At 42.3% G+C, this 23,469-nt stretch overlaps 1 protein-coding gene across 2 annotated transcripts in view; it reads left to right on the top strand.

The window, feature by feature from the left end:
• Positions 1 to 23,469, top strand: part of VPS53 (VPS53 subunit of GARP complex) — a 137,702-nt gene that overhangs the window by 50,755 nt on the left and 63,478 nt on the right. For both annotated transcript variants that reach the window (XM_082707067.1, XM_082707068.1), the window contains exons 8-12: positions 1,182 to 1,260; positions 3,834 to 3,977; positions 4,866 to 5,008; positions 7,918 to 8,059; positions 20,202 to 20,303. In XM_082707067.1, coding sequence (XP_082563193.1) covers positions 1,182 to 1,260; positions 3,834 to 3,977; positions 4,866 to 5,008; positions 7,918 to 8,059; positions 20,202 to 20,303 — 610 coding nt within the window. The remainder of the gene's footprint in view (positions 1 to 1,181; positions 1,261 to 3,833; positions 3,978 to 4,865; positions 5,009 to 7,917; positions 8,060 to 20,201; positions 20,304 to 23,469) is intronic.

The following is a 23,469-nucleotide window of genomic DNA, read 5'->3' as shown; positions in this document are numbered from 1 at the left end:
TGGGGTCCTGCCTATCCCCTCATTTAAAAAAAAATTTCTCAGTTGATTGCCAGCCACTGCTGAATAGCCCAAGAAACTGTGGTTTTGAGCTATTTGCTATTTCTAGAAACTTCAAAAGTTAATTCCAAAGTAACAGGGTGGAGACCAAAAAAGGAAGAACATGATTTTATGGCGCTTCTAGCAAGGGTAAAATATTTGCCTCAGGCTCAGGGCAGTAAGCTCTGTGAGAATGGCTGGCGGGAGGCATCCAGCTCCCCGGCCCAGGGGGAGGACGTGATCATTGCAGGTGGTGCTGACACGCACAGTTCCTTTCTCATGCCAGCTGCTTCTCCTCTCTCCTCTCAGCCGACAAGTATTTTTGAGCTCCTGGTAGACACACAAATGCTAGGTTAGGTACTGACCTCTCCTTTTGAGCTCATTTTTGTTGTCAGCCAGGCTTCTGAGTGAACTTCAGCCTTCATTCAGTGGCCTTCACCCCCAAGTAACAGCTTATTTTGTCTTTCGAATCTTCTTCTTTTTACTTTAGGAAACATTCCTTTTGCTCATTTGTTGTTGTTGTTTTAAGATTTTATTTATTTATTTATTTATTTATTTGAGCAAGGGAGCGCACAAGAGCAGGAGGGAGAGGGAGAGAGAACCAACCCAGGGCTTGATCCCACCACCACAAGATCATGACCTGAGCCAAAATCGATTCGGAGGGTTAACTCACTAAGCCACCCAGGTGCCCCTTCTTTTGTTCATTTGTTAAAACTTAGGATCCTGATGTTGACTTAAGGATTGAAAAAGCAGCATCTCTGAGGCAGGTTGGAGTCCTCCTGTGTTCTGGACTCCAAGGAGCAGGAATGCAGGCCTAGCAGTAATCCAACATGGATTTCTATTGGATTGGGGGTTCTTCTGTAGCATTTTCTCATGGCGTGACTACCCTCTGATGACACCTTAGAAAGATAAACATATACTCCCTTACACCAGGCGAGGGTTAGCCTAGAAAAACTTTAGGATATAGAAAATCCATCATGGCAATAAATCAGATGCCTGGGTCCTGGTCATAAAGCCGCTACTAACTAGTGTGTGACCTCTCTTCTCTAGCCACCACCCAATCTGAGCCCAATCGATCTTTGCATACTTACTTACGGATATATGAAAATGACACCAGGCAATAACATGTTCTCTTTTCCCTGCAGAGTGAAGGCTGCCCAGACTGAGTTAGGACAGCAAATCCTGGCTGATTTTGAAGAAGCATTTCCTTCCCAGGGCACCAAGGTATTATTATCCATCCTGTCTTAGAAGTTATCACCATTCTTTCCTAATTCACATTCTCTGCCATGACTTCCTTTACCATTCCAGAAGTGCCTGCTGGCAGCCATAAGTCTGTCTGCTAGAGGTTTGGGGTGATGAGACCATCCTTGATTTTAAATATCCCAAAGCGATGTTGGTTCTTTATCTGTGGTCTTCAGCATCAAAGAGCGAGAATTTATTTTGGTTTAATTTAATATGTGTCAAACCTAGTATCTCATCTGCCCAGCAAATTTCTTTTTTCTCATGCCTGTGTTAAAATTTTTTTTTCAAGCCGCAGTGTTTTTTAGAATCGTTACATAACTTACTGGTTTCAGTTTGGTGAAGAGACAGCTGGGAGGAGCATCCACAGGCTTATGTAACTCTCAGAGCGTCACAGGAGACTCACTTTTAATGATCAGAAGCCTGTTCTTTGGGATTAATCCCTTTAACTCTCGCTGGTGGCATGGCTGTTTGTGTTGTGTCTGCGAAGGCTCTGGTATTTTGCTTGTGGGCTACGGTTACACTTCTCCCATAACAAGCTTTGCCTCACTTGGCTGTCACTGTGCCTGGGTAGCTGCTTTTAGCTCTATCTTTCAAATTGTAGCAGATGTAATCTTAATGCTTTGCATGTGTTGGGGAGAAAAGAACCTTTAGAAGCTTTTTTTCTCTATTATTTGAGCTATTTCAAGAGAAAGAATTATTCAACACAGAAATGAACTAGAGCACACACAGGCAAGCAGCGTTCCTCACTGCACTTGGCAAGTAGAGGTGGCGGTATATGTTCATTTACTGAGCCAAGGGACATTTCCTGGACCTGCTTTATAATTCAGTAACTGGAAATATCTTGATCATTTTTCTTTGTGCTCCATGAAAGAGACTTAGGAAGTAGGTGGGGGTAGCTGCCCCGGCTTTGTAGATTACTTCCTATAGGAAACGTGCTCTGGATTTTAATGTCTGCATAGGTTAATGGCTGCCTTCTAGTAATCAGTTATTTTTATTTGTAAAATGTGTTCCTCTCAGGACTCTATTTTCTTTATTCATTTGCTATAACTGTGGGGAGTGGATGTTGGAAAGCCATTCTTTTAAAAGGGATTGCAGGACATTCACAAATTATAAACTGTTCTTAGCCCAGACTGTTCTTAGCCCAGAGTCTGCTATACTATACTCTGGTATCTAGCCCAGTTTCATGGAGCTTCAGAAAGATATGAATGAAGCCTAGCTTTATGGTTTAGAAGAAACGAGTCATGACCTACTTTATATCTTTTTCTCAGATCTCACCAGGCAGATGAAGTTAATGGTTTTCTTTAACAACTTGCTTACTTTTTCTGTGGCTGGGTAACTTAATTTTTTTTTAAGTTTTGTATTCTCCTTTTCAGTGACTGATCTTTTCTTAAAGGCCTTGTGTTGCTATTCCTATTTCACAAATAAAATTTGTGTAATGTAAAAATTGTACAAGGTAACCTACTAAGCCCTTTTTAAATGAAAATATCTGAATCCATGAGCCCATAGGTTTCGGCTTCTGTGACTTCTCTATCAGATCAAACACTTTCATCCAGAAGCAAGAGGTGGGCAGTCAGAGCGTTCAACAGATAGCATAACAACCATTCAGCACAGAGTGAGTCAGCATCCTAACAATTTAGCTCTCAGGCAGCTTAGTAACACTTAACAAAACTCTTGAACTTCGGTCAAGACAGACACATTATTGGACAGAGTTTACCCAAAAGAGTCATAAAGATTTGGAAGAACGTTAATCATCACCTAATTGAAGTCCTATTTTTTTTTTTTTTAATTTATTTTTCGGATGAGTTTCAGTAATTGCGCCAAAGCCACACAGCTATCTAGTCAAGCCAAGAGTAGATTCCAGGTGTTCTTTTTGTTCTAGTCCACCCCGCCAACCATGTTCATTCAGTGAGTTACTTTAAAGAAAAGTTGGCTAGATTGCATTCATTGCCTTCAGTAACAATAAAGGCCTTCCCATCGTGATGGATCAATATAGCCCCTCAGAAGGCAGTAGCCTTCTAATGCCTTTCAGATCAAGGGACCAGTATACTAATATTTTACTTCTGGCTACCTGCCTCGGTTGTTGACAGCCAAACAAGTCTGGCAGTTTGGAACCTGGTTTTAGATTTTAAATGCCACTGCACTGTTTGGCACAAATATGGCACTTTAAGAATAGGAGTCGGAGTTTGGAATCAGGGGAAAGTGGCATGTGGGGGGTAAGAGTGGTGTCCTTCTGGACATGTGGCTCTTCACCAAGGCGATTTCAGTTTTTGTATTCAGAAAGCAGAATTTCCTATGACCATTGCTGGCCCTGTTTCCACAGTGTCTCCTTGCTGATTCGCAGAGTAGCTTTTGTATTGGCTACTACATACTAGCTTAATCATTCTTTCATTGAGTAGCAAGTAACTAAAATATCCATCCACAGCAAAAGAATAAGTGTCAGGGGAATGGAAGTAATAATAACTTCAAGAGAGGAACAAGAAGTAGCAGCTGTCAGAGTCCTGGAGAATGAAAGGTTGTTTCAGGCTCTTGAAATGCTGTGTTGTTTGTTTTACCAGAGGCCAGGAGGACCCAGCAATGTCCTACGGGATGCATGTCTGGTTGCTAATATTTTGGATCCTAGAATCAAACAAGAAATCATCAAAAAGTTTATTAAACAGCATCTGTCAGAATATCTAGTACTTTTTCAAGAAAACCAAGATGTAAGTATTAACCAAATGAAATTGATGTGACATTTGAATTTTATTGAAAATTAAATACCTCGAGTCTGCTGATTCATATTTTAATAGTATTACTGCCTTAAAATGTTGATGTTGAACTGTGAATTTTAGGGGCTGACTCTACAGTTCAATGGTTGTTTTTTTTTTTTTTTAAGACTTTTTTATTTATCTGACAGAGAGAGACCAAGCGGGCAGAGAGATAGGCAGAGAGAGAGAGAGAGAGAGGAGGAAGCAGGCTCCCTGCCAAGCAGAGAGCCCGATGCGGGACTCCATCCCAGGACGCTGAGATCATGACCTGAGCCGAAGGCAGAGGCTTAACCCACTGAGCCACCCAAGTGCCCCATACAGTTCAATGGTTCTTAACCATTTTGAGGTCATTGACCCTTTGAAGAAGTTAATGGAAGCTATAGATCCTCTCCCCAGAAAAATGTACCTGTGCATAAAACTTCGCATACCGCTTCAGGAAATTTCCAGATCCCTGAAATCTAATCATAGAGCCAAGTTAAGAACCTCTGGATCAAGTGAAAAAGTAGCCCATATTCTTTAAAACTGTGAGAAATAGGAGTGTCTGGGTGAGGTTCAGGTGCTGGGTGAGTGTCGGACTCTTGATTTTGGCTCAGGTTCTGATCTCAGGGTTGTGAGATCAAGCCCTGCACTGGGCTTCGCGCTGGGCATAGAGCCTGCTTGGGATTCTCGGTCTCCCCCTCTAAAAAATAAATAAAGTAAAATAAAATTAAGCAAAATAAAACAAAACTGTAAGAAATAAAGAGATTGGTTGTGTTTTTCTTGGTTCTGTGTTTTTGTTTATTTCCTAAAACTGTCAGCACTACTTCTGAGCACTGCGTGGATTTTGTTTCCTACCTTCCTAAGGTCGCCTGGCTGGACAAAATCGACAGACGCTATGCCTGGATAAAACGCCAGCTTGTGGACTATGAGGAGAAATATGGTCGTATGTTTCCACGTGAGTGGTACATGACCGAGAGGATTGCAGTAGAATTTTGCCATGTCACAAGGTAGAGTCCAACTCTGCTGGTTTTACTGTTCATTGAAATTGGTTGGTTGAAATCAATCCCCTGGTGTCTGGAGGTTCCATCTTGTCTTGTGGATTGGGTAACATTTCCACCTTTTTGTTGTTGTTATTGGAAAGTCATCATTGTAATGAGAACGTCTTCATCTGTGCTGGACTCTCTCCTTTTAGATGACCCTTTTTCTGTTGAAGGTCATATTTTATAAATCCAAAATCAACCCCTGAACTCCAGCTGCAGCTGTATTCCGACTTCTCCAACTTCAGAGATCCAAACCTAGAGGGAGAGGGCTTGTATGTGGAGTAAGAGTAAAAACTTCTAGAAAAAAAGTGGAAAAGGGTACACAAGAGTCCTGGGCTGGTAGCCTATAGTCAAAGCCTCCTCCCCTCTTCCCCCCCTTTAGAGTAATATGTATAAAACACAGCAGCTTTGTCTGCTCCTGTCTTTGCTCTAAGACTTTCCTGTAGCCTGACCCTTGCCTTGAACAGCTCCTGCCTTCTGGACTTAACCTACACAAGGCTCATCCACCAGATTTTCCTGTGTTACTCATCACCCTACATTTTCTCCTGTGTCTCTATCATATATATCAGTGTACAGTGTATATATCCATGCTTCTCTGACTTGCTCCTACATACATCGTTCCATAGGGACAGGGACACATACTTCAGTGACACTCAAGAAATATTTCCTGAACAAATTTCCTGCCCCTAATGCAGTGTTTTTATAGTCTTTGGATAGTTAATAATATCGGCATCTGAATGTTCTAAGCATCCTAAAGACCTTCTGTCATTCGTCCTGTCTCTGCAGTTTCATGAACAAAGCCCAGGGCCAGGGAGTCCATTTACATTGAAGAGCTAAAACCCAAGAAGTTTAGATTGGTGTGTCTATGACAAAGCTAAAGCTAGAGTCAATTTTTTTTAATCCTTTACTTGCTGCTTGACCACAGCAGTGGTAGTAACTGGGTTTTATTAGTTATCTATGCCTTTCTTTCTTTTTTTTTTTTAAGATTTTATTTTTAAATTTATCAATGAGAGAGAGAGAGCATAAACAGGGGGAGGGGCAGAGGGAGAGAGACAGGCAGACTCCCCACTGAGCAGGAAGCCTGACATGGGGCTTGATCCCAAAACCCTGAGATCATGATCTAAGACAAAGTCAAATGCTTAACTGACTGAGCCACCCAGGCGCCCCAGTTATCTATGCCCTTCTCACAGTGCACAGTTACATTAACTCCAGGCTAATTATTTTTTAAAAGCCCCATGTGTGAGCATAACTCAGCCACCTTAGAACAATTCATGGTAGGTATTTTTCTTAAAATCAGAGAATATATAATAAAGTTGTATGCTTTAAACACCTGGGGGCAGATTTCTTAAGGCTCTTGCCTTTATTATTTTATTTATTTATTTATTTAGATTTCATTTATTTATTTGTCAGAGAGAGAGAGAGCGCACGAGAGAACAGGAACAGGCAGACAGAGTGGCAGGCAGAGGCAGAGGGAGAAGCACGCTCCCTGCCGAGCAAGGAGCCAGATATGGGACTCGATCCCAGGACGCTGGGATCATGACCTGAGCCGAAGGCAGCCGCTTAACCAACTGAGCCACCCAGGCGTCCCTATTATTTTCTTTTAATAGGCATTTTGTTTTAGAGTAATTTTAGGATCACAGCAAAATTGAGAGGGAGATACAAAGGTTTGCCATATACTCCTGCCCCCACACGTGCATAGCCCCCCTCTATCAACATCCCCCACCAAAATGTACATTTGTCAAAATTGATAAACTTGCAGGAACAGACCATTACCACCCAGAGCCCACAGTGTGCATTCGAGTTCATTCTGATGTACATTCTGTGTGGCTGTTGTTCTCAGAAGCATATTTGCTACCACAGGTTTAGATAACCTTTAAATGTTGATTCAAGGACAGTTGTGGTTGTCGCTTTCTAAGTCCCGATTAGCAAAGAAAGCACATTCCTTGAGAAATTGATAAATAATTCTCTTGAGGCTACAGTTCAGTGACTTGCAAACTAATTCTGCAAAGAAAGCAGTCTGCAGGAGGCAGGGAGTCAGCCACAAATCTGCCATCGAAGTGGCAGCTAATGGCCATGTTGCTTCTGTTGCTGCCAAGCTTTTATTGTTGGAATTTTGGCTAAAATTCTACAGATACATAATTTTCAAAGACTTGCAGAGGCTCTTTGTTTGGTTTTGCCGTTTCTTTGTATGGGAAGATAACCATGGCTCAGTACTGTGGCTCAGTACTTCCTAAGAGCTCCCAGGTCACTGCTACCCCACAGCTCCCACTCTGAAGCAGAACACTGGAATGGCACACAAGCTTTGCAGGCAGGACCCGCCCGAGCACATGCACGTCACTTCTCACATGGGGACTGTAGCCTCCTACTTGTAGTTCCAGGGTTCCTGCTCTCTGGGTGAAGAGATGGTGATTGAGCTCTTTGGAAGAGGGGGCTTTGTAATCCAGTAAGGAATGACTTGTGACATCATATAAAATATATGCATGTCAAATTATGCATATATAAATACATCATACATCAAATGTATGCTTGTAAAATTCTTCGTAAGTGCTTTATATTTACATTATTAACAAATTACAGAAAGGTTGAAAGATCTAAAAATAGTAGTGACTATATAAACAAATTGATCTCCTTAATCCTCGATTTCTTTTGACTAGTGGGCCATTTCACTTTCAAATTCTTATTTAGAGCATGTATTTCTATTCTCCAAACATTCAGCTTGGTAACAGACCTCAGGATTTAAAATGACCACATTTTTTGTGGGGGGATGTAAGCTAAAACCGTTTTTTGGGGGGGAATATAAGCTAAAACCATTTATCCTATCTTGAACAGATTTGGGTTTTTTTTTTTAACATCATTCTTATTTCTTTATTTTGAAGGACAGAACTTGCCAAGATTATGCGCACCAGAGCTAAGGAAATTGAAGTGAAATTGCTTCTGTTTGCTATTCAGAGAACGACTAACTTTGAGGGGTTTCTCGCCAAACGCTTCTCCGGGTGCACCCTGACAGATGGAACTCTGGTAGGAACTTCCCGAGGGAAGCTGGAACAGGAAATCAGGGGGTTGGGGGGTGGGGCTTCCCTTCAGTCTTTACCAGTTTGGTGGTTCCTTCCAGTGGCTCAACTGCTCAGTCCCTCATTCCAGGGATTTCACTAAATTGTGCAAATGGGGACACAGAGTATTGCACATTTTTAGAACGTCCTGTCATCATTTTAAGTAGTGGCTGCATGTAGCCTCACTTACTTAGTCACAAATACCATATTACTTTATCAGCTGTTGATCTGTATCACATGTAGGGTATGTTTTACCTTAGAATTTGTTTTCTTAATGTCTTTGGGCAGCAGACCAGGTCAGTGTGTCTTTGTAAACCTGAAAGCCAAGTATACAAATTTGCATGTCAGAGAAACACTAAAAGATTAAAACAGAAAGGTACATAGATCTGAGGACCAGGCACCTCTGTTGGAAAGATGGAGTGTGTGTTGTTAGTTAATATCATTTAATATCTATGTAAGCAAAGACCAGGTTCAAAGCATCTCTCTAAAAACTTCTTTTCAGAAACCCAGCCTCCTTGCTAACACATCAATATGCTTTCTTCAGATTTCCTCTCCACAAGGAAACCAAATTTTTATGTTTTATAGTAAATTCTGTTTGCATCATTACACATGGGCATGCACACACATGGACTTTGAGCTCCTCGAATGTAGGAATCATGGTTGATTCATCTCTGTTCCCTAGTCATGCAAAAAATACACAGACCTTGTGCAGGCCAGCAGGAATGAGGAGAGAAGGAAAACAGGAGCTAAGGAGGAAGAAATCCAAGTCAAGAGAGTCAGACCTCTTAAGTTCCTTTAAAAGTGGTAATGGAGAAGTGATATGATTTGGTAGGAAAATCCTTGGACCAACACATCAAGAGACACTTGTGATCCAATCCAGACCCTGCTATAATTCAGTGAACTGCCTTCTAGAAGAAACTAGCCTTGAATAACAGAGTACCAAGGGAGATAAACAAGACATCAAACCCAGAAGCCATAATGAAAAGTAGCTGAAAGATTTCACAAAATACAAAAAAGAACAAAAGAGACCATTAATGTAATTAAGGGATAACAAACTAGGAAAAAACAGTTTAAGCTCTAAGGCCAAGAATTTATATCCAAAGTAAAAAATTCTTTAAAATCAATAAGAAAAAGGCAAGTAACCAACTAGAAAAATGAGTACAGAGTCTAGCAGGAAATTCACTGAAGAAATACAGTTGGCCAATAAACATGAAGAAAATAGAACAGGATACTCATTTTCTTTTATCAGGTTGGCAAAAAGTTACAAGACTAACAATACAGACTTTTAGTGCTAAGAGACAAATTGGTGCAGTCTTTAGCTACTTGTCTTTATGTATCAAAAGCTAACATGTGCTTTTACATGTTAACAGTTTTACATCTAGATATGAGGTCTACAGAAAAATCCATACATGGAGAGGATGATGTACTAAGAAAGGGGAACTGCAGCCTTCAAAGCAAAAAAAAAAAAAGGTTTCTATAATGTTTATCACTGAAGAATAGTTAAATAAAATATGATATATCCATACTGTGGAATAATGGTAGAATGTGGGATCTATCTAGATGTATTATCATAGAAAAGAAATCTCTCAGGGCACCTGGGTGGCTCAGTCAGTTAATCATCTGCCTTTGGCTCAGGTTGGGGTCTTGGGGTCCTGGGATCGAGCCCCACATCAGGCTCCTTGCTCAGCAGGGAGCTTGCTTCTCCCCCTGCCTGTGTTCACATACTCTCTGGCACATAAATAAAAATAAATACTAAAATAAATAAATAAATAATAAATTAAAATTACAAATAAAATCTTAAAGAAACCTCTCAGATACATTGTCAAATGGAAAATGGAAGCTGCAGCTAGTATATATGGTGTAATTCCACATGTAAAAACCAAAAAGCATCTTTATGAATGTAAACGTGTAAAATAAGGTCAAGAAATGATAACAATGGATGTTCTGGGGAAGGAAGTTGGAGTGAGAGTACTGGAGAAGCAGAGAATTATTTTTTTTATTTTATTCTGGTATTTTGTTTGAAATTTTCTTACACACATACATTTCCATCGTTTTTTAAAAATACTTTTTGTTTTCACATGCTTTAATTAAGTCATTTTTCAGTTTTTTTTAAATGAGGGAGATGAGCCAAAACAGGAACTTCCAAACTGTTTAACAAATTCTAATGCGGAATCCACATGAAATAACAGCTAACATTTTTGAACATCCTCTGTGTGTTCCACACTGTGCTATGTACGTTTGTCTGTGGTCAGTCGCTGGGCTTCATCAGCTGTAGGAGGGAAGTGCTATATTCATTTCAGATTTACCAGTGGTCACACAACCACTGCAAATGCAGAAAAACAGCTACTCTGTTTGAAGCAGGGAAGTCAGAACAGAGATTGGGCCTGGAGTCCTGTTCGCTTGTTCACACTTCACCTTTCCTACCTTCCTGAGCCCCCATGCTCTTAGTCCTAAAATCCTGGGACGTCAGCGGCATCCCGTCTTTGCCTTCTTGTAAGACCTGCCTCAGAGTAGGTGTATTGGGATCTGGTCCCTCAGGACACTGGGATGAAGAGTGGTGGCAGTGGCAGTTTTAAGGTGAGACCAGAAGGCCCTGCCTACTTAGGGCCAGTCATGAGAGTATTGAAATAAAATATAAGGAACCACAGAGCATTCTTTCCATACTGAAAAAATAAAAATACATACATATATTCCTCTGCTTGTTACTGCATGTTCAAAATTGGTTTCTTTTTAGTAACAAGGGAAAAAAATAGGCCATAAAACAAATGAAAACACCCCTAAATAAGATGTAAGTCACAAAAGGAAATAATAGGTAGTGGAATGTGATTGGAAAAAGAATGTGTCTCTCTCCTGAGAAGTATTCGGTTGACTTCAGCACCTGATAACCTTATGTTGACCCTCCCCTCTGCGCTACCTGCGCCGTGTTTCTGGCCTGGTTTCATACAGAGACCCATGCAGCTCTGGGCTCAGCCCTACAGCTGAAGCACTGAGCCTAGACCCCCACCAGGCAGCGCCCCACTGTGTGCCCTTGGCTTCTGCTGGACGAGTCAGGGGAGCCTAAGGACGGGTTCTCTGAGCCGGTATTCCAGCAACCCGTATGGGAAATAGATCCCGATGCAGGCTGCTTGAATAACACTAGTGCCAAACACCTGTTTTGAACCCTTTGTCTCCTTTGGCTGGGCCTTACTCACTGCTGATTTTGCTTTTACATTTAGGGAGCTGTAGGATTGCAGGGGAACAAATGGCCCTGTTCTATCTGATGACCACGATAGCCCGTAAACCTGGAGCTGTCCTAGGACACATCACATCTCATTTGTGCTAGTAGATGCCCCAGAGGCCCAAAGAGGTAGAGTAATGTGGCTCAGGAAGGCTCCCTCTGGACAAGGTGAGCCTGTTAAATGGGATAACAGATACAGACCATGAAAAACGGGAAGGAGCTGTTTTGAAGACAACACTTTTTGTTTTGTTTTTTAGAAAATAACTATGAATGTCAGAGTGGCAGCTGGCCCACAGTCAGTACCTTTTGTCTGAGGGAGGAGAGGGTTTGGAAGGGCTTGTTTCTTGGGGCCGTGTGGCCTCTCTGTACTTAGGCTCACTCTGCAGGGCCAGGCTTCTGGACTGAGCCTTCCACCTCCTGGCAGGTGCTGTGCTCCAGGGAGTCTGGTCATGGTCAGCTGGGAACACTTAAACCTTTTGGCTTTTCTTTTTTATCAATTTACCATTTTTTGCCTTATGTTTTGGAAATTTTCTGGCAGAATTGATTTATAAATTTCTCCAATTGTTCACTTGTTGCATCCTCTACTATTAAGGTTTGTGGAGCGTTCCAGATTACAAATCCTTGGCCAGGGAATCCTGCTAAGCCATAAACTCTTTATTCTCCCCCCTAGTGGTCAGCTGTCTTTTCCACAGACTTCTCCAAATCATTCAACTTATTTTTTTTTTAAGATTTTATTTATTTATTTGACAGAGAAAGATCACAAGTAGGCAGAGAGAGAGGGGGGAATCAGGCTCCCTGCTGAGCAGAGAGCCCAGATGTGGGCCTCGATCCCAGGACCCTGAGATCATGACCTGTGCTGAAGGCAGAGGCTTAACGCACTGAGCCACCCAGGTGCCCCAATCATTCAACTTCTTTAGGTCAGACTCTTTCCCCAGACCACTCTTTGTCCTAGTTATCATGGCCCAGCAACCATTTTGCATTCCAAGTCCTGGCATTAGCTGGTCCATAACATCTCTAAGGGTTTTCCCTTGAAGGTCAGTTTCTAGAAAGGCAGCAGAACTCCCACCGCCACCTCACCGGGGCAAGCCAGGTCATAGAGAATCAGTTCACTGCAGCCTGCCTTGGGAATATGAAAATGTCATGCTCCTCACTGTAGGTAATGTTCATTCTGAGCCTCTCCTACCACTTCTATGTTGTGGGCCGGGTGGGGCCACACCTTCATCTGCAGCCTGTAGGCCTCAGGACCAGGGCCGCTGGTGGATTAGTCATAGCCAGTGATCATGCTACCAACAGTGCTGGGAAGAGGTGGCCTGGGACAGGCTGGGGGTCCGAGTGGCCTGACTTCACAGTCTAGCTGCTCGGCACCTCACCTGATGACTTGCTGCTCCTTGACTCCTTACCTCCTCCCTGTGCTGCGTTGGTTTTTGGGAAATTGCTTGTGGTTACCATTTTATTTCAGGGCATCAGAATAAACTACAAAATGAACCAAGGTGTATCTTGATATCCTGTAGTGTATGCCAAATTTCATAGAGGGCTCTGAATTCCTTGCAAAGTTAGGGAACAGATAAGTGAGCCAAGGAGTCATGTTGACCAAAGACCCTCCCAGCCCCACCCACCCCCTTCTCACTGTATTACTCAGTTCCTTTTAAGTCCTTTGCTGACTGATTAACAATTAGGGTGAGCTGGAGAGACTATGAACTCACCCAGAAGGACGTGCCACAGTCCAGCTCCTCCTAACTGATCAGTGTGATGCGTCATCTTTGGCTCTTTTTTGACAGATGCAACTTTGACATCTGATAGAGGTGGAAACTGAAAGAACCTTAAGGACAGGGCTCATCTTGTTTTATGGTACTAGCCCTAACAAGTTTATAGTGCCCTACAGTGCCCTGTAATTTATTGGAAGAAGTGAGCTGCCATTGCTTTCTGCTAATTGCCTAAACTCCTGGCCCTTAAGAGGGATTCAAAGTACCCTATAAATTAAAATGCCTTGAAATTAAAAGCAAATGTCTCAATGTGATTTAACTACACCTACATGTATTCTTAGTAACTCAATGATGAGATTCAAGGTAAACATTCATATTCAACCTCTAGGCAAGCAGAATAGTTTGGGTTGAGTCTTTGTAACAAGCTCAACAAATTTGGAAGTTTTTTTTTTTTTTTTTAAATGAAATTTAAAATGTTCTCATTTCATGCAGCTGGATTTCCTCTCCTCTTGGCCATTGTGTAAATTGCCTTTCTAAATAGAATCATCCTTTGGCTTATAGGGGTCATTTTAGTATACATTTATATTTGTCTGATTTTAAAAATTAAATTATAAATTTACAATCTATAGTTATGATTTTCAGCCATGCAGTTTGAGCATATAAGAGTGTTTGCAGAAGGCTCACTATGTAAGAAAGCCCACCCAGAGTGGCTGTACCTCAGTCTTCCAGCAACTTAACACCTGAGTCAGGGAAACCATGCAAGTGGGGGAGGGGTGGGGTCTCAGCACTTCCGCCACAGTACAATTACTTCTGTCCTGAACAAGGAAATAGCTCTCCTTTGATGTTTCAAAACATTTTATGGGCCCAGCATGCTTCCACTGCACCACTGTGCTTCAAAACATTTTATAAATGGTTTATTTGATGGTGAAGGAATGTATTCCTTCATTTGAATAACATTGGAAGAGATTAACTTCTGATAATTTGTTTCTGGAAAGAGAGTAATATGAGGTCAAGATAGAAAAGGTAGAAATTATAGCAAGAATGGAGACAAGAGAAAACAGTCAGAAAGGAGGACTTTGGACTTTTGGACTTTGTGCTCATTTTCTAAAATTGAAATTGCACTTTTTAAAAATATTTATTTATTTATTTTAGAGAACGAGTGAGCAGGGGAATGGGGAGGGCCAGTGGGAGGGAGAGAGAGGATCTCAAGTAGCCTCCTTATTGTGCATGGAGCCCATTGTGGGCCTCAGTCTCAACCCTGAGATCATGACCTGAGCCAAAATCAAGAGTCAGATTCTGAACCGACTGAGCCACCCAGGCACCCCTAAAATTACACTTTTAAAATTCTAAGCCTGGGTAGCTTAGTCACTTAAGCATCTGACTCTTGATTTCAGCTCTTGTCTTGATCTCAGTCAGCGTCATAAGTTCAAGCCCCACATTGGGGCTGGGCTGGGTGTGGAGCCTGCTTAAAGAAAATACATTTTTTAAATTGAAATATAATTCATATAACAAAATTTCACATAACACTCATATTTAAAGTGTACAGTTCGGGGCACCTCCTTGGCTCAAGGTTATGGTCTCAGGGTCATGAGACTGAGCCCCACATCCATGGCATGGAGCCTGTTTGAGAATTCCCTCTCTTCCTCTCCCTCTGCCAAAAATAAAGTATACAGTTCAGTTGTTTTTAGTTTATATACAAGGTTATGCCACATCCCAACTATCCAATTCCAGGGCATTTCCATTGCCCCCCAAAGAACCCCTCCCCACCATAGCACCCACTTGTAGTTTCCTCCTTCCCCTCACCCCAGCCAACTACTAATCTACTTCCTGTCTTTATGGATTTGCCTCTTGTAAATGTTTCATATAAATGGAACCCTGTACTGTGTGGCCCTCTGTGCCTGGTTTTTTTCACTTAGAATAGTGATGTGTCATGTATCAGTACTTCAGTCCTTTCTATGGCTGACCCATATTCCCTCCTTTGGGTGTGCATTTTGTTTAGCCATTTATCCCTTAATAGACATTTGAATTGTTTCTACTTTTTGGCTGTTTATAATGCTATAAGCATTCATGTACAAGTTTTTGTGTAAGTATCTGCTTTCAATTCTGGGAGTATACCCAGGAGGGGGATTGCTGAATTGCTGTGTTACATGGTAACTCTATATTTGACCTTCTGAGGAACCGCCATTGTTTTCCATAGAAGCTGTACCATTTTACATTCTCATCACCAGTGTAGGAAGGTTTTGATTTTTTCCTCACCTTTGTCAGTATCTATGATTTTTTGGGTTTTTAAAATTATTATTACAGCCATCTTCATGGGTATAAGCTAGTTTCTCGTGGTAGGTTGTTTTGTTTTGTTTTGTTCCCAAGATTTATTAACTTTGATTTTAGAGAGCAGGGGGAGGGGCAGAAGGAGAGAGAGAATCTCAAGCAGTCTGGGACTTAATCTCACGACCACAAGATCATGTCCTGAGTCAAAATCAAGAGTTGAATGCTTAACCAACTGAGCCACCCAGACACCCCTCTTGTGGTGGTTTTGATGTGCATTTTCCTAATGACTAATAACATTGGACATATTTCTTAGGTGCTTTTTGGCCATCTTCTTGGAGAAATGTCTGGTCCTTTTCCCATTATTTAATTAGCTTATTATTTTTTTTTTTTTTTTCCCTATGTAATGCAGGGCCTGAACTCAGGACCCTGAGGTTAGGACCTGAGGTGAGTTCAAGGGTCAGACGCTTAACCGACTAAGCCATCCAGGAGTCCCTAGGTTTGTCTCTTTTACTGTTGAGTTGTGGGTATGTTTTTAAAAAATATTTTCTAGATATAGTCTATCATTTATCAGGTACATGATTTGTAAATATTTTCTACCATTCTGTGGATTGTCATCACTTTTTTGATAATGTCCTTTGATACACAAAAGTTTTTCATTTTGATGAAATTCTACTTTTATATATTTTTTCTTTTGTTATTTGAGTTTTGGTATCATCCCTAAGGTCACAAGAATTTACCTATGCTTTATTCTAAGAATTTTATAGTTTTTGGTTCTTAGATCTGTGATCCATATTGAGTTTATTTTTATATATGATGTGTGAATACAGTTTTATAGCTTTTTTTCATATGTCCTGTCTTAAGGGGTTTCTCAGTCATTATATTTCATTATAGAGATGGGCCAGAATTTCCCTAACTGTCCTTTCCTTGTTAGACCCTTAAGTACTTGTTATTTTTTCACTATTCTAAACAGAGCCACAGCGAACAGATTTTTGTTCACATTAGAGATTATTTTCTTATGATACAAGTTGAATTACAGGACCAAAAGTTAATGAGTTTTTTCAAATTTAAGATAGCCTCTGTTTTAAACTATTTTCTCTATTCTTGTCTCTTATCGGTGCACTTGCTTAGTCTCCCAGCACTGAGTCTTGGTGTTAGTGATGGTTTGTACATTCAGAAGAAATAGTTACTCTTTGTTTTCATGCAATTTGTGGTGCTAACATACAGATGCCTAATGTAAAGGGGTAACTGCCAGATTTTTTAAAAGGCAAAGCAATCTGAAACTTTTTTTAGAGTAACATATGCTTCCTTGAAGTATATGCTCAAGAGAATTGAAACTTTTCTTATGTTCATACAAACACCTGTACATGAATGTTCATGGCAGCGCTATTGCCAATAATAAAAAATTAGAAACAGCCCAAAAATCTTTTAATAGACAAATGGAAATACTGACACATAACACAGGATGATCCTTAGAAACACTATACAGACTGAAAGAAGCCAGACACTAAAGGCCACATTTTGTATGAAATGTCCAGAATAGGCAATAGAGACATTAAGCGGGTCAGGAGTTGCCACGGATTCGGGGAAGGGGAGGAGTGGAAATGATAGCTAATGGATATGGAGCTTCCTTTGGAGTAAAAAAAAGTTCTGGGATTGGATGGTGGTGATGTTCGCACAATCTTGTGAGCATACTGAAAATCACTCAATTATAAGTCACCTAACATGGTGAATTTGATGTTAATTATATTAAAATGTAATTTTTAAAATATTATGGGTTTTAGGAAATACGGAGTTTAGTTATAAATCATCCTCACTCTTCAGATAATTTGCCTACCAGAAAAAGGAGAGTGAGAAATACATGCTTATTAAAGCTCAAACAGAATAAAACATTTATTTTTTTTTAAAGATTTTTTAAGTTATTTGACAGAAAGAAAGGTCCCAAGTAGGCAGAGAGGCAGGCAGAGAGAGAGAGGGGAAGCAGGCTCCCTGCCGAGCAGAGAGCCCAAAGCGGGCCTCGATCCCAGAACCCTGAGACCATGACCTAAGCTGAAGGCAGAGGCTTAATCCACTGAAGCACCCAGGGGCCCCAGAGTAAAACACTTTAAAAAAACAATCTCTTCCTTCTTAATCCCTCTCCCCAGAGATGTCCACTGTGTAATAGTTTGGGGTATATTTTTTGAGACTGTGCTCCAAGCATGTGCACGTGTGCACACACGCACACATACACACACAGGTTTTTATTGAGTGTTTCTCATCCGATCAGGGTTTATTCACAAATTTAAAAAGGAGGGTTTTTTTTTTAATTTATTTTTTATTTTTATTTTTTATAAACATATAATATATTTTTATCCCCAGGGGTACAGGTCTGTGAATCGCCAGGTTTTCACACTTCACAGCACTCACCCCAGCACATACCCTCCCCATTGTCCATAACCCCACCCCCCTCTCCCAATATCCTCCCCCTCTCCCAATCCCCCTCCCCCCAGCAACCCTCAGTTTGTTTTGTGAGACTACGAGTCACTTATGGTTTATCTCCCTCCCAGTCCCATCTTGTTTCATTTATTCTTCTCCTACCCCCTTTACCCCCCCATGTTGCATCTCCACTTCCTCATATCAGGGAGATCATATGATAGTTGTCTTTCTCCGTGTGACTTATTTCGCTAAGCATGATACCCTCTAGTTCCATCCACATTGTCGCAAATGACAAGATTTCATTTCTTTTGATGGCTGCATAGTATTCCATTGTGTATATATACCACATCTTCTTTATCCATTCATCTGTTGATGGACATCTAGGTTCTTTCCATAGTTTGGCTATTGTGGACATTGCTGCTATAAACATTCGGGTGCACGTGCCCCTTCAGATCACTACGTTTGTATCTTTAGGGTAAATACCCAGTAGTGCAATTGCTGGGTCATAGGGCAGTTCTATTTTCAACATTTTGAGGAACCTCCATGCTGTTTTCCAGAGTGGTTGCACCAGCTTGCATTCCCACCAACAGTGTAGGAGGGTTCCCCTAAAAAGGAGTTTTTAAAGCTCAGTTTCTGCAGAGCCTTGGGAAAGGATGAAAAATTGAATCAGACAGGTGCCTATGGTCTAATGGAGAAAGAAGCCTATACATGAGTATCACAATATGAGATAGGAGTGTGGTGGTACCGAGAGAGGTCCCAGTAATATTAAACCAGGTGCACGGGTCCCTGTGTTTACAGTCATTAGCAGTTGAAGCCTGCAGGCCATCTCTTTCAGGACAAATCAGGAGTTGGGCTGGAATAAAGTATACATGGAATGAGAAATGCAGAAATTGTGGAATTTTCATCTTATAACTGAAAGCTTCCTCCTCCTGGGAAAGGAAACAGTTTAGTCTTAAATTTCAGAGTTCCTTCTCTGATGATTTAAAATGTCCAGCGAGGGCCCCAGAAAAGGCTTTGTGCAGGCGGACCCAGATGCAGATATACTACTGACTAAGGCCAGGTTCTCTTCCTAACAGTCAGACAGCTTGGCCATCCTGGGGACCTTATTGTTCTGGAGGTGTTGGGATCCCATGTGGTTTAATTAGTAGGACTTAACTTGCTATATGAAGAATTTTTCTTTCCTGTATGGACTTGAAACCAACTGTCATCACAGCAAAAAGAAGGAATTCCTTTAAAATTGGAAAGTCGTTCGTTTCTTGGCAATTTTTTTGTTTGATTTAGCAGCCCCAGAGCTCATGGAATATGTCATTTGAGTTATTTAAAATCTAAACCCAAACTTGTAATTCTTTATGGCTTACGACAGCTGCAGAGCAGAAATGAGAAGTGTGGTCTGCTTGGCTCTGACAACAGGGCTCTTGCATAGAAGGCTGAGTGGTGCTGGCAGTTGCTTGCTGGGAAGACTTACTCTTTCATCACGGCAAATTAATCTGAGCAGTAACATTGCCCTCCAACCAGCAGGAGTCTGTGTCCTCCCATCAGCTTTTCCTAATGTGTTATTTACTGGTAGGCCAGTGGTACAGGCAGTACCTGGAGAGCCTCATTGGAGGCTAGGGAAGAAGGCAGAAGCTCAGGGAGCCTCTGCCTTTGTAATTTGATGGACCCATTGTTTCCAATTCCCAGAGGTATTCCAGAGAGGCACGAGAGCAGGGACAGGGTCTTAACTTGTCATTAAAAGGAGTTCTTTTTTACAGAACTTCTTAGCTCTGTGTTCTCACTTTTTTCTCACCTGAGAGTCACTCCACTGAGAGGGGCACCGCCACAGTTCTGCTAACCCTTAAGTCCTAACAAGAGCTCCCACCTACTGAGCTTTCCCTACACACCAGATGTTGCGTTGAGCTGTTCTATGTATGTATCTCTTGCTTCACACACAAGGTCTCATTTGATCCTCACGCAGCTCTGCCTTGTGGGCATTCGGGAAGAGCTGAGGCTTGGAGAAGTAAAGCCATGTATCCAAGTGAGAGAGCCTGGACTCAAACCCAGGTTTGTCACTTATTAATGGTGACACCACCCTCACCATGGCCCACAGAAGGCTCTGCTTTCAGGCTCCTGCTGGCTCTCTGGCAAGACAAATAAATGGATAGTGGTAACATTCTGATAAATACCTGGGTAGATGGGACATACTGGGTGGGATGAAAACATGGAGCAGGACATCTGTCCCAAACTTAAGAGACAGGGAAGACTTCCCAGAAGAAGGGACTTCTAATCTGAGGGCTGAAGGATGAATGAGAGTTTTAGCCAGATTAGGATTGGGGTGGGGTGGGCAGTAGGTTTCAGAAAGGTGGGAAATGGTACGAAGGCTGGGAGATAAGAGATGTGGTCCGTGTTGTCTCAGTTCTTGCTCATTAGATCATATGCAGTTGGGAGAGCCTCAGAAAAAAGCAGATCAATGGGGAAAGGCATTGAGAATATGCTCAGAAACTACCTGTCTCTTTCTCATATCTGCTTAACAGAAAAAACTTGAGTCTCCACCCCCATCCACCAATCCCTTCCTGGAAGATGAGCCAACACCAGAGATGGAGGAACTGGTGATAGAGAAAGGAGATTTAGATCAGGTAAGTCCAGTTTGCCTTTTCCCCATGCCTCCTACCTTGTATTTGCTTCTGAAAATGGGTCTGCCCACCTCTCCATGTGGCCCTTTGGCCACTGACAGCGTTCAGAGGATTACAACTTTGGTGGTCTTTATAGAAAGCCCTTATCTGAAGGTGCCTTTTGAAAACCGAGCCTTTCCTGCCTTCCTCATTCATCATCTCCTACGCCTGCCAGCCTCACTCTCTGTTAGGTTCTCATTGGGCCGGTGACGACATGAGAGAGACCCCAGGATCCCTAGTGGAGTTCTCAGCACCATTAGCGAGGAGAGGCCGCCACTCAGGGCGAGCTGAGCACTTGAGGTCTGGAAGGCGTTGGGGAGGCCTGGAAACATCAAGGTCACCACTGGCATATTTGGAGAGTTACTTCTCAGAGCACACTAGCACTTTCATTTCCTTCGGATTTTCTGTCCAACTCCAAATTTCCTCTCCCTTCATCCTATAGAATGGTGCTTTTTGTTTCACTGCCGTTTTATGACAGAGCAGTTAGAGCAATAAATCAGGCCTTTTCCTGTCTGGATTAGTGATCCTTCTTTTTAATTTTCTACACTTGGCTGCTTGAGCAGTTATTTTATAGTGTTGTTTTGCTCCAGACACCACCAAAAGGGAGGCTGGCTGGAAAGACCAGCCCGGGATCCCCATAGCCAAGCGCTTGCCGCTAACCCACATTCCTCGCCTGGTGAGGGTAGGTGTACAATCATGGCAGGAGCCACAACAGCATTTCCAGGAGCAATTCTGAAGTGATGCAGTAAAATGTGTCTGGTCCACTGATTAAACGGTTTTAATAACATGGATACCTCACGTTTTTATGGGCTTTATAGTTTCATCGTCTTTTATGGGCTCTGTTTCATTTCGTCTTCCCAATGCCTGCCCCTCATTTTATAGGATTTTCTATGGGCTGCAGTGTGTGCAGCTCAGAGAGGTTAAGGGATTTGCCCAGGGTTAGAGAGTCCGGGCATGGACAAGCTAGAACTGGAAGCAAGATCTAAAAGTCAAAGACTAGAATTCCTTCCATGGAGCTCTTTTCTTTTACTACACGGGGCTGTCTCAGTGAAAAGTGGAAGTCACAGAAACGAACCCCAGGTGAATGAATAAAACTGGAAGGATACCTTATGGGCTATATCCCAGAGATCTGTGGGATTAGCTGTAATTGATTTGAAGCCATCATATCAGCTAGTGTGGGAGATAACAAAAGATTTCTTCTAACTGAAGTGCATCTTTTGCATGTGGAAAGGAAGGACTTGGAAAGGAAGAGTCTGGTCGTTGAGCTTATTCTTCTGGGTGTGTCTTCTACCCACAGCCCATCACCTGCACCCTTTGAGTTTGCTTTGGGTTGTAGTGCCCTATTCAGGGCCCTGTGGCTGTCATTATCCTTGTGCCACCATGAAAAATTACCCCTTCAGCTAGTCATCCCGGATATCATTAAACTGGATTATGATAGAGGCCCCCATTACTATGAAATTTGTTTACTGGATAAAATATGATTTCTCTCTCATGGAACTTTCTGCTCATCATGGAAGCTAGAGATTATTATTGTAAGGACCAAGACTGTTCCTTCTAAGGACACACAGAGTACAAATACAGGGGGTAAAGCAGAGGCAGACTCCTGTCCACCATTAACTGACCACACGGTAGATTTTTTACTCTCTCTAGACTTGCCTAGTGTTTTCCTCTTTAGAGAGAGCCCATAGTTTTCAGACTGTATTCCTTGGTGCTCCCATCACATGTCACTAGTGGGGTGTTGGAAGGAGACCAGGGCTCTGACTCTCTCCAAACAGCAGTTCTGTTACGAGTCACTTCTATAATGGAATTCCAAGTAAAATTTCTTTGGAATCAGGGGTTTGAGATCCATTTAAAAAGAAAGAACCAAAAACTTCTGGACTGTATGGCCCAGCTGCAGCTTCACTGGCCATGGCTTGTTAGTGATGACACCCACATACTACCTCCAGCCTCCCACAGCCTCCCCAGCACTTGTCTTGCTTGTAATTCCTCAGGGGGCAGCTCCAGGATCTCCCTCTTCCCAGCTACTTACTGGCTTCTAGAGTTGGAGGCCTTAGAGAGAAAGTTCACAGGAAGCTCGGGCTGGGTGGAGCCAGAGGTGTAGGAGAAGGCCCCCAGTGATTGTCTGGGGTTACCCAAGCCGTGTGTCACTGCCGCAGTAAGTAGACAGTTGACTCTTAAGGACAGGGTCTCTCCCCACTTGTTCCTGCAGTGTGGGCTGTTGAGAAAAGAGTGTGAGCTTGAAAAAATGTACTTAGTTTGAGCCACCAGTTGCCCATGCACTCCCCAGTGATGAAACAAAAATTGTACCCAGAAGGGGACTGAGGGTGCTCAAAGAAAAGGGGAGAAGAAATAAGGAATTTCTGGTTGAAAAATGTACCCTTCTGGTGATCCAAGCAGTTAGATTTCATCTGTTTACATTGGATGGTAATAAAAGGAAGTGGGGCCAGCTGTAGAGCTCCTTACTGTGACAACAGTAACCTTCTATTATTCCCTCCAACTCTGGGAGGAAATAACCGAAACATCTGCGGCTCTTGGACTGAATTCACACACTCAGACAGGCAGCCCGAATGCTACTGCTAAATGGCTTCATGTGTTCTCTCAGCAGAGACCTGCCCCTCTGGGGAGCTGGACAGTGCCTAGGGAGACGCCACTGTGAGCTGAAATTCCAGCACCTCTTATCTAAATAGGAGCAAGCAAGCCACAGCCCTGAGGCAGCCCTGTGGGAAAAAAGCATTGTTCCCCTTTTGCTAACAGCTCACACTCAAAACGCTGCAAGGGACCGGACCGAACTGTGGTGTCAGGTCTTCTCGCTTCCAGGAGTGGCTGGCATTAGTGGGCAGAGGCGGGGCAGAGCGGTCACCTGCCTGTAGGGTTGGGACACCCACACTGTCTGATGAGGCCGCTCCCTGAGGGCCAGGTTCCGAGTGCTCTGTGGTGCCTCGGAGCACAGGGTCTGCGGAAGACTGACCGAGTTGACATTGTTTGAATAGCACGGAACTGTTTTCTTTTATTACTTAGAATCTGTCTCTTATACATATTCTGAATGAGCTCCTCAGACTTCTCTAGACCCAGATTTTTATTGTATATCACTTTTGCACATATGTAAAAAGGAAAATAAGAGCCAAATAAA

The sequence above is a fragment of the Mustela nivalis genome, assembly GCF_964662115.1.
Source record: "Mustela nivalis genome assembly, chromosome: 17".
Taxonomy (NCBI): Eukaryota; Metazoa; Chordata; class Mammalia; order Carnivora; family Mustelidae; genus Mustela; species Mustela nivalis.
Note: the sequence above shows the minus strand (reverse complement) of the source record. Positions and strands in the feature narration are given on the sequence as shown.